This window comes from Heliangelus exortis, chromosome 21 (assembly GCF_036169615.1).
Source record: "Heliangelus exortis chromosome 21, bHelExo1.hap1, whole genome shotgun sequence".
Lineage (NCBI taxonomy): Eukaryota > Metazoa > Chordata > Aves > Apodiformes > Trochilidae > Heliangelus > Heliangelus exortis.
The window spans coordinates 6,852,349-6,862,953 of NC_092442.1; the positions used below are offsets into that span (position 1 = coordinate 6,852,349).

A 10,605-nucleotide genomic window follows, 5' to 3' on the forward strand; every position below is an offset into this window, starting at 1 on the left:
CCATGGCTGCAGGAGCTGGAGTCTGGGGGCCCGTGCAATGCTCACACCTTTATTGATACAAATGTACAAGGACACATCTTACAGTAGGGAGCGTGGCCCCGGGGAGGGGCAGGACGCCCGGGGAGGGGGGAGTGGTCCGCGGGCGCCCCGGTCCAGTGTTAACGCTGCGGGTGGCCCTAGGGGTACCGGCCACCCGGTGAGGGGCTTTTGTGGGGGGCAGGGGGTACATCTCCGCCACCACCAGCTACACAGGCTATGTACAGGATAAGTTAGGTGGGTGCCGCAGGGCGGGGAGAGGGGGCAGGGCGGGCAGGGGTCTGTACAGAGGGATGCAGGCACCTACCCCACAGGCTGAGCATCACCTTCCTCGGTGGGGCGGGGTGTGAGAGGGGGCCCACCCCACGCCCCGGCCCCCCACAGGCTAAGGCCACTTGAAGCCACGCTTGCCCCAGGTGCCAGCAGCTGCCAGAGGGGAGGGAGAGACGGAGAGCGTGGGGGGCCATGGGGGCGTGAGGGGCCAGGGGCTGGTGCTCACTGTTTCTTCTCACGGGTGGTAATGGTGACCAGCTGCTTGGCGGCCTTGGCGATGTCGTAGGCACACTGGATGACCTGCTGGGTCAGGAGCTGGTAGTCCACGGCAGCACCAGGCTCGGGAGGGACGGTCTTGCGGCACTCGCTCTGCAGCCGGTAGGCACTGGCATTGAGCAGCCGCAGGGAGCTTCTCACAGTCTCCAGCGCTGGCTTCTGCAAGTGGAGACGCAATCAGGACCTGTGTCAGGGTTGGGAGACGGTGCCTGGTGGGGACACCACTCCCCTACGGACATGCCACCCCTCCTACCTTAGGAAAAAGCGATGCCATCTCTGTCACAGCTGAGTGGATCTTCTCTGAGCAGGGCACAAAGCTGAGGGGGAGCAGGAGTGAATGCTGGGGGGCATGAGGGCTCCTGACCCCATATGAACCGAGCCCCTGGGACCCCCAAGGTCCAGAGGGAACCTATGGTCACACCACAGTCCTACCTGTCGTGCTTGGACTCCTGCGCTGCCCGCAGCAGCTCCTGGATATTCTTGGTGACCTGCTCAGTTTTGAGGATGACATCCTCCGTGCTGGGCAGCCCAGGGTCCAGCTCCCCGTCCAGCGGGTCCAGCTCGTGGGGGAAATCCTCATCCTTGCTCAGCTCCACAAACCGCTTCCCCTCCATGCTGCAGGGACCAACCGAGTCCCTGGGGTCAGTGCCAGCCCCCTGCTCCCATGGCCCTAGAGAAGTCCCAAGCCCTGGCACTCACCTGATCAGGACCTCACTCGCCTGTGTATTGTCATAGTCGCTATCGGTGCCGCTGCCGTGACGGTCCAGCTTGCTCTGGGGGGGAGAGAAGCAGCATCAAACCCTGCCCAGTGCTGTCCCCATTCAGGGTTGGGGTCCCCCCACCCCAGGAGCTGCCCCCAGTATGTCACCATGTGCCGGGCACTGTCAGGCGGGCAGGAGAGCAGCGGGGAGGATGGAGGAAAGGGCACCGAGGAGGCAGATGGACCTTTCCGGATCTGTAGGGGGAAGAGAGGGGAAAGCCAGCACTGAAAGAGGTGCAGAAGGGTCCGGAGCTAACCCCGGTGATGTGCAGGGGAGGACGAACACAGGGGACACCACCACCCTGCATGCAGGAATGTCCCACGGCTGCCGTCCTCTAGGGAGGTCCCCAGCCTGACCCAGGGGGTGCAGGGTAGCGGGGGAAGAGGACATCCCATGATGGCAGAGAGGCCACATCCCAGGAAGGTGATGGCCCCTGTGTCCCATGCAGGAGCCGCCCCCGCTGCGGCCCCCTTACCCGGTACACGCTGGCCGGGATATGCATGGAGTATAGAGCCTCGTCCTCCACCTCCTGGTGACATACGAAAGGTTATGGCCCCGTGGGGACAGGATCCAGCACCCTGGGGGGCTGGAGGGGGTCACGATACGCCAAAAATTGCCAGCCTGCCCATCCCGCCACACTCACGCCAGTGCCGAAGGGCTGCAGCCGTGTCACCAGCTCCTCCACCGGCTGCCCAAAGGGTTTCAGTGCCGAGCCCGGCTCGTACATGGAGAAGGCCTGGCGGTCCCGGCGGTGCGTAGGGGCTGTGCTGGGGGGGTGCCCATGCTCCGGCCGCTCGCTGGGAGCTGGGGTGGGGTGCGTGGGGCCTGTCTGCTGCCGGATCTGAGTGTTCTCTGCCTGCAGCTTGTGGATCTGCAGCAGTGGGGAGGAGGGGAGAAGCATCAGCAAAGGAGAGGGGCACGCCAATGAGGGGGGGATCCCACCAGCCCAACACCCACCTCACGCTGCAGCCGGCGCAGCTCGTCACTCAGGCTGTTGTTCACCTTCATCAGCTGCTGCACCTTGGCTTCAGAGGCAGCCAGAGCCTTCTTCACCTCCAGGTACTCCTGCAGGGTGATGGGGCCATCCGAGAGGTCGGAAGAGTCCATGCTCTGTGGGGAGAAAGGCTCAGCACTGCAATCCCAGAGCTGGGATGGTGTAGTCAGGGCTGAGGGAGCCGGTGCTCACCCTGGCACGGTTGTTGCGGGAGGCGTTGCGCAGCAGCTCCTGGTCCGTGTCCTCGTCGGAAGCAACACTGTCGTAGTCGTGCTGGTCGTCCAGGTCACTCTGGCTCCGCAGTGAGTAGTCAAGGGCGTCTGGGGAAGCGCAGAGGGGTGCTGACCATAGGGCAGGGGGGAATGCTCATCCCATCCCCTCTGCCTCCCCTGTCTCTCACCTGTGGGGCTCAGCAGACTCTTCCCTTGCTGCCGGCGCTTTGCTTCCCCAAGGATGTCAATGAGCAAGGTGGCAAACTCCCTGGCGTTGAACCTGGCCAGCTTCTGCCGGCCCTAGGAAGGGGGGAGAAAGGAGTGAGGAGGGGTCTGGGTGCAAGTGTGGGTTGTGGGACCTGGGGGGGGGGAGGGTCCACCTGGTTACGTGTGGCTGAGTACTCAGGGTTGACAGGCAGAAAGGGGACAGCGCTCCGTTCCGTCACCAGTGTGCTGTGGTTCTGCGTCGTCAGCCAGACTGGGGGCAGACACCCGGCATCAGACACCCAGGGGGGCTGCAGGGGCCGGACCCTCCCGGAGCCAGCAGGGCCTGGGGCCAGCGGTGGAGCCGGCAGGACGCAGGCGCGGGCGCAGGGCCAGTTTGCCGGGGCTGGGAGCTGAGCCCAGCCGGGCTGACGGGAATGGCCCCCCCAGCCACCCTGCAGGGCTGAGATCCCCCCCTGCACCCCCCAGTTGGGACCCCAAACTCCTCACCCTTTGGGGTACCAGCCCTGTGCCCCCCCAGATAGCAGAGAGAGGGTCTGTTATGCCCATCTATGCCCATCATGCTATGGAAATAAGGTGTCTGCACCAACACCACCCCCTAGCCCAGGGGCACCCCCAGGGCAGAGCCCCTCTCCCTACATGGGGGGTCCAGGCACCCACCTCCAGCAGGACCCCAGCTCTGGCACCCGTCAGTGGCCCCTCGCAAACCTCCCCGGCCGGAGGAACGAGGAAGGAGGGGCCTGCGGTCCCGGCAGAAGGATCCGGATTGGGGGGGGGAGCACTGGGCTCGGCCCTGCCAGCTGCTCCTCCCCACATCGTGACGCCCACCCCAGTCCCAGCCCATCCCGGGGAGGCTGCACCCCCCTACACTCACCCGCATCGTTCTCCCGGCGATCCACCTCATCATAGACATCCATGGCCAACTCCTCGAAGAGGCGGTTGCTGAGCTGCAGCAGGATGGGAATCCCCATTAGGGATGGGGGAGCAGATATGACCCCCCTCACCCCCACCCCAACCCTGCCCCAGTCCCCACTCACCGCTTGCAGCTTCTTCTTGGCCGCCTTGGCCAGCTCAGAGAGGTCCAGGCTGGGAGGTGTGGGGAGGGGGGAGACACAAAGAGGGGGTTATTCCTGGCCCCTCCCCACTGAAACAGTCCCCAGTTGCACCCCACCAGGACAGAGACAACCCCCCTCTGGGAGCAGGGGGCTTCATCGAGCAGGGCTAGCAGGCAGGCACAGGGGAATGAAGTGGCATAGAGGGACGGGTGGGACCCCCCTCCCTGGGTGCTCCTCGCGTGCCTCCTGGCTGGACTGAGCAGCCGGGGCTGCAGGGGGGGCTCGGGTGGCACGGGGGGGTCCCCGGAGCCAAGACCCGAGCGGACAATACCTCTGTGCCATGCACTTTGGGCGCACCCTGCGCTCCGGAGAAGGCAGCGGAGGGAAGAACAGGATAAAGGTGGATGTTAAACACATGGGCACCAACATCCCCCACTCCCACCCCTACCCTCCCCAGGGATGCTCCAGCGCCGGTCACAGGGAGGTGACCAGGGTCTCCCCATCAACCCAGTGGGGACACTGAGGCGGACTTGGGACAGGGCGTCAGGGCTGTGGGTGCCAGGCACTCACCTGTCTGCCATCTGCGGGATGATGTAGTGCCCATTCTTGTGGTCTGTGCAAAGGGAGGGGTAGTGAGCAGGGCCCTGTGCCCCCCACCAACAGCTGAGGCCTCCCTTCGGACTCCCCCCCACACACACACTCACCTGGCTTCCTGCCACAGAGGTAGAAGGCCAGCCGGTCAGTCAGCTCATACTGGCACTCCACCAGCCGCTCCGCCAGCTCATGCTGGGCTGCCTGCCTGTGAGATGACAGGCAAGGGTGATGCTCAGCCGAGAGAGGGGGTGCAGGCAGGGCTGACCCCCTCTCCTACCCTATCCTCACCTTGCATAGTCAATGGGGGTCCGGCCATTTACGTCGGGTGCCCCTGGGTCAGCGCCATAGACCACCAGCAGCTCTGCCTGCAGGATCTGCCCGGCTTTGGCGGCCACATGCAGCGGTGTTGTGCCCTTCTCCTGCGGGCATGGGCAGCCTCAGCCCCACAGCCTGCCCATGGGATGGGGGCTCTGGGATCTCTCCCCAAACCCAGCACCATCCCCGGGGACCCTGGTCCCCACCAGAGCTCACCGGGTGGAAAAAGTTGGCCTGGGCACCCAGCGAGAGGAGGCGCAGGCAGGTCTCCAGGTTGCCTGTCCGCACACTCGAGTGCAATTGCTGAGGAGGTAAGAAGGAGTGAGGGGTTGGAATCTGAGCCCACCACCACGGGGAGGGTCCATTTGCCCCCAAGCCCACACTCCACCTTGCTGAGGTCCTTGGCAGTGACACCGTCATCGTCTCGGCAGGGCAGCTTGTGGACAAAGGCCAGCATCTGGTACTTGGCACGGATGAACTCTGACTTGGTGGGGCTGGAGGGGGGACAGCAAGTTGTGGGGTGAAGAGGGAGTCACCTGGCTGTCACAGACCCCACCCCACGGCAGGGGTGGCACTTACTGCACTTTGTCCTGGGGGTTTGCCTTCCGGCGCCCGCTCTGCACCTGGGCGGGATCCAGCAGCGAGTGCTCCCAGATGGAGTTGGCTCCATTGCTCGCCAAGGTGTGCACCATCTGCAAGGGAGAGGCAGGGCCCAATGGGTGGTGCACGTGTGTGTGTCTGTGTGTTTGCGCGTGCCCCCATGTCCCCACGGGGCCAGCACCCACCTGGAGCAGGGTGGCAGGCCAGGGGCTGTGGCGCAGGTGCTTGACGATGGAGATGTGGCGGCCCAGGCTGCGGTGCACGCTGCAGCACTCGTCGCAGATGAGCACCCCGCGGTTGATGGAGGCCCAGCCAGGGTCTGCAGGGTGTCACGGTGGGAGGGGTGGGTGTCACCGGGTGTCCCTGCAGCCATGGTCCCCTCCCCATCCACCCTGCTGCTGCCTGGTGGGGGGATGCATCGCCACAGCAACCGTTTCCCCGGTGACAGAGAGGGGCTCAGCCCATAGCAAGGGGAAACCCACAGGTTTCCCATAGCAACCAGGCACCAGCCAAAAGGGGGGGGGGGAACACGACAGGATTTGACCACCCCCATCAGGAGAGCAGCTGGTGGCAGGGATGATGCCTTGTGGCATAGCACCCTTAACAGGGGCACCCTGACCTATTACAGCACCCAGAAAGGCTGTGCACTCCCTGAGCCTCCACACTGGCCATTTTGGGGGGGGTGCCTGGATAGGGGCAGCATGCCCCCCCCCCCTTCAATGGGTTGGCACCCCAAGCCTGTGAGCTCCCACATAGGGTGGTCTCCAGCTCTGCAGCCTCAGCACCCACTGCAGGGAGCCCTGCAGGGCACCCCAGTCTCTTGGAGCAGGTGCAGCAGGCCCCCCATGGTGCCATACCCCCCCAATGCTGTCATAGCCTCCCCAGCCCCGGCTACTGGCCCCTGCCTGGCCGGACTGGAGTCCTTTTGTGTCCCTGCTGGGAACAAAGGGCCGTTTGAGCAGCCGCTCCGGCCCCAAGCTGGCATCCACCCTGGCACCCGCAGTGGCCCCACTCCCGGCCAGGCTGCAGCTCCCCACGCTTGCACCCCAAAAAAAGGAGCCTGGGGTGGGTCCAGCCCCAGATGATGGCTGTGGGGACACAGCTGCTCCTGGCAGCACTGAAGGGATTTGGGGACACCCAGCTGGGTCACAGCCCCCTCCCGTGACAGACATCCAGGCACAGGGTGACGATACTTAACTGTCCCAGGCACCATGGGGGAGCCCTGCCAGCATCTGCCCAGCCTCACCACCCCTTGTTTCTTTAGGGCCTACACAAACACCACACCATGCCGCAGGAGGGGGGAACCTCAAGCCTGGGGAGTTACATGACCAAGGCACATGCAGCTCTGTCTAGAAACAATGGTGCCAAGGGGGTGATGGTGACCCCACAACCCCACAGAGGAAGGCAGGAAGGCACCAAGGCCTCTCCCACTTCCTTCATCCCTGTGGGGTCCCAGACTCCTCCCCAGAGCCCTGGGGACACTGGTTTGGGGAGCACCCAGCCCTGCATTGCTGCAGTGCCCTGGGGCTGAAGGAAGATGGCTCAGGGAGAGCAGCAGCCCCCCCAGCCTGGCAGCCCCGCGTACACAGATGGCAGCGCCTTGGCAGCCGGCACAGTGGCATCTGTGCCTTGGTGCCCGCTGCCCACGGGAACAGGACGCTCCACACGGGGGGAGCCAGCTAGCGAGGCTGCCTGCAACCCCAACAACCAGGAGGATCTGGGATACCCCCAGGGTGCACCTCCTCCCCACGTGGTGGGATGTGGGTGTGCATTGCAGCAGCTCAGGGAGTAGCTAGCACAGGACACCCCAGGAGGATCCTGGTGCCCAAGGGAGGTCCCAGCACCTCCATCCCTGCACTGGGATGTGAACTGGTGCCAGGACCCCCAATATGTAGCCCCACAGTGGAGAGGAGAGTGCTGGGGCCAGCTGGCATCCCTGCATAGGGCCAGTGGAGCAGGATTTGGCCAAGGGAGCCCAGGCGGAGGAACCAGGGCACCCCACGGGCACCCCACCACACAGGGCCAGGCGGTGCATCCCCAGCAGCGGGTGCTCCCAGCGCGGTAGGAAGCGGCCTCTGGACTTTATAACTCATTTCCTCACATGGCTGCCGGGTGATAAGAGATTGGAAGAAACTGGTTTCCATTTCCCCCCCCCACACTCCAACAGAGAGGCTCAGCACCACCCCAGTGTTCCTGTGCCCCCCACTCGCCCACTGGCATGGGGAACACGGCCGGAGGCAGGGCAGCCCCATGCCCACGCGTGCGCCAGCTCTCCTGGCAGGATCCGGTCATTGGCACGTGGCCGGAATAATTTTGGCACAGCCTTGGCCCGCGGGCAGCTTTCCGGGGCCAGCTTGGAGTGAGCCTCAACTCTCAGCCTCATTCATTCATCACCGTGGGGCCACCCGCGTTGGCCATGGGCAGAGTTTGGGGGACCAGCCCCACAGTGGGCTGGGTCTGGGGGGCCAGCCCCACCGCGACACCCACAGGCTCGTGCCCAGCGCGGGGGCTGCGGGCACTGGCACCACGGGGGATGCGAATCGTCTTGCCCGGGCTCAGGCTCCGGCTTGCAGTGCGGCTGCCACCGGCCCGGCTCAGCCCGCCCGCACTGCCAAGCCCGGATCCGGCCGGTGTGGGTGCTGGCTGCGGGGTGCTGGGGGGCACAGGAGGGTGCCCCCCGACCCATCCCGCCATTTGCAGGATTCTCGGTGCTGCTTGCACCAGCCCGCACATCCCCAGCCTCCACCACACGGGGGTGTTGGGTGTGCTGGGGGCGGCACTGAGGAGCACACGGGGCGGTTAACGGGGTCACATGTGGGGTGAGCTGGGAGATTCCTGGGGGGAAAAGGGGGTGCACGAAGGGGGTCCAGGGGCTTCATCAGGGCGTTGCACTGAGGGCACAGTGGAGGGGGTCTGGGGGCAGAGCAGGGGTCCTTGTGTAGTGCAGCACTGTAGGGCGTAGGAGATGCAAAAGGGCTCCCTGGGACCATACCTGGGGAGGACCATACCAGAGGGGGCTCACGGGGGTGCTGGGGATACACCAGGGGGTACAGAGGAGGTCTCACGGGGGTGCTGGGGATGTACTGGGGTGGGCCACGGGTGCAGAAAGTGCTTACCAGGGTGCCGGGAGTGCTTCGGGGAGGACCATGGGGTGCAGGGAGGGCTCACGGCGGTACTGGAGATATAGCAGGGGGCACCAGGGGGTACAGAGGGGGCTCAAGGGGGCACCGAGGACGAAACCGGGGGGCACCGTGGGTTACAGTGGGGGCTAGCGTGGGGGGTCCTGGGGCCATACCGGGGAGCCCTCGGCAGGCTCCCGGCCATGCTCTCAGGGGTCCGGGGGGGCTGCACGAGGTGCGAAGGGCCCCGCCGCAGGGTGTGGGGAGGTGGGGGGGCCGGGAGGCTGGCGGGAGGAAGGGTGATAGCGGGGCCGTTCCGGGGGCCCGGAGCCGGTACCGGGAGGGGCGGCCCTTACCTGGGGCGCTGCAGTCGGCGCACACCTCCGCCCGCGGCGCCTTCCGGGACATCCTCAGCGGCGAGGCGGGCCCGGGCCCGGGCCTCTGCGCCAGCGTGGGGCGGCGGCGGCGGCGCCCCCGGGCCCGCCGTGGGGAGAGGGGAGGGGGGGACCAGGCAGCGGGGCGGGGGCGGCGGGGGCCCGGGGCCGCGGCTCGCCGGGGGCTGCCGGCTGCTCCCAGCGCCCGGCGGCTCCGCAGGAAGCGGCGCAGGCCCGGCCCCGGCGGAGGAGGGGCCGCACCGCCCCCGCCCCGCCACCGGCAGCGCCGCCGCGACCGCCTCGCACCGGCACCGGCACCGCCCCGCACCGCACCCCCCCGTTCCCGCACCAGCACCTGCGTCCGCACCCAGCTTAGCCTGCCTCCAGTCCTCATCTTGAACAGTTCTGACTCCTGGTCCCGGTTATCCCAGCCGCGGGCGTGGGCATCCCCCCCTCTGATTCTAGTTCCAGCCCTGAGCACCCATAGCCTGGTTCTGTGCAACCCAGCCTGTTCCTGGGCACCCCCTGATCCTAATCCTGATGCTGATCCTGATCCTGATCCTATTCCTGCTCTTGTAGATCTCCTGGTCCTGGTCGCATGCCTGGTTCCGCTCACGAATATCCCCATGGTCTTGGTTCTCCTGGACCTTCTTCTGGGCATTCCTTTGGTCCTGCTCATGAATATCCCCTTGTCCTGTTCCTGGGCAAGAACAGGAGCTCCTGGCTCCTGTCCTGACGTCAGCCCGAGGTGCCCTTCTGGTTCCATTCTTGGTCCAGGGCACTGTCCTGGTCCCAGTCTCAGCCTGAGTCCTTCTCATACACAGCCTCTCAGGTCGTGAGCACCCCTGTGGTCCTGATCCTTCTCCTGGTCCCAGAGCAGGTCCTGCACCCTCCAGTCCCACCCAGCCCTGGGCACCTCTTGCTTGTCCCAGTCCTGCTGTGAGCACCCCAGTACCAGCCCTGGGCACTTGTCCTGAATCCAGACACAGCTCTGGGCACCCTGCAGTCCTGTTCCTGGTGTCACTGTGCACCTCCACTCCCCACCCTTGCCCCATCCTGTTGCAAGCAGCAGTAGTCAGGCTGGGGATCACTGGGGGACACTACTCTGGGGATGTGGAGGGTGGGCCACAGCATCCCTGGGGGTGTCAGCAGGATGCTTGGGGTGAGTGGGGACCATTTGGGGTCTGTTCCACACTCAGGGATCTTTGGAGCAGGGGACACCCCAGTATCACCATGGGGGCTCAGCTGGGGGGATCAGCCCAGCCTTCTGTGCACAGCCACCCCAGGCAGGAATGGAGCCAGATCCTGCTAGCTCAGGCTAGGCTGTACAGCCTGCACCAGGAGTGACCTCACCGCTGGCTGCTGAGGAGAAGGCTCATGACGTCATGGGGCAGCGGGGAGATGGGGGATGCTGTGCAGGGACCCGGGGTGGGGCGATGCAACCACCACCACTTTCGTCATGGCTGAATGGAGAATAACAACGAGGAGGTTCACCCCTTGGCGGCGGTGGCCCCATGGCAGGGTGGAGGGCAGTGGGGCGGGGGACCAGGAGTGTGGCGCCAGCGGGAGGCCGAGGCCCAGCCTCGCATTGTTCTCAGGCGAGAGCCGGAAAACGCGACGCCCGCCCCGGAGAAACGCAGGCGGAAAAGGAAACAGGGCCAGGGGCCTGTGCCTGCTGCTGCCTGGAGAGGGGGGGCATAGGGCCCCCCCAGTGGCCCCTGCATTGAAACTACCCATTGCCTTCGCCCCTGCCCCACCATGTGCCAAGGCC

General features: G+C 65.7%; 1 protein-coding gene across 4 annotated transcripts; it reads right to left on the reverse strand.

Moving 5' to 3' along the window:
- Positions 1–28: 28 nt before the first annotated feature.
- GIT1 (GIT ArfGAP 1) lies at positions 29–9,069 on the reverse strand. 4 transcript variants are annotated; one of them, XM_071764778.1, is made up of 22 exons: positions 8,817–9,068; positions 5,527–5,660; positions 5,321–5,433; positions 5,130–5,235; positions 4,958–5,044; positions 4,715–4,845; positions 4,537–4,631; positions 4,403–4,445; positions 4,164–4,190; positions 3,815–3,863; positions 3,652–3,724; positions 2,933–3,030; positions 2,741–2,852; positions 2,533–2,660; positions 2,304–2,456; positions 1,990–2,217; positions 1,822–1,875; positions 1,454–1,540; positions 1,285–1,358; positions 1,018–1,200; positions 839–902; positions 29–744 (listed from the first exon to the last, which is right to left on the reverse strand). In XM_071764778.1, the coding sequence occupies exons 1-22, from the start codon at positions 8,866–8,868 to the stop codon at positions 532–534; spliced, it is 2,304 nt and encodes a 767-aa protein (XP_071620879.1). In that variant the 5' UTR covers positions 8,869–9,068; the 3' UTR covers positions 29–531. The 4 variants fall into 4 exon arrangements, with proteins under 4 accessions (XP_071620879.1, XP_071620881.1, XP_071620880.1 ...); XM_071764780.1 differs by lacking the exon at positions 1,822–1,875 and having other exon boundaries at positions 8,817–9,069; XM_071764779.1 differs by lacking the exon at positions 4,164–4,190 and having other exon boundaries at positions 8,817–9,067.
- Between the last annotated feature and the right edge of the window lie 1,536 nt (positions 9,070–10,605).

Coding starts and splice junctions, on each gene's coding strand:
- GIT1 (XM_071764778.1), bottom strand. CDS start 8,868: ATGTCCCGGAAGGCGCCGCGGGCGGAGGTGTGCGCCGACTGCAGCGCC. Junction 1,359..1,453: donor CTGACAGTGCCCGGCACATG/GTGACATACTGG, acceptor TCTCCCCCCCAG/AGCAAGCTGGACCGTCACGG. Junction 1,201..1,284: donor GCGAGTGAGGTCCTGATCAG/GTGAGTGCCAGG, acceptor TGGTCCCTGCAG/CATGGAGGGGAAGCGGTTTG.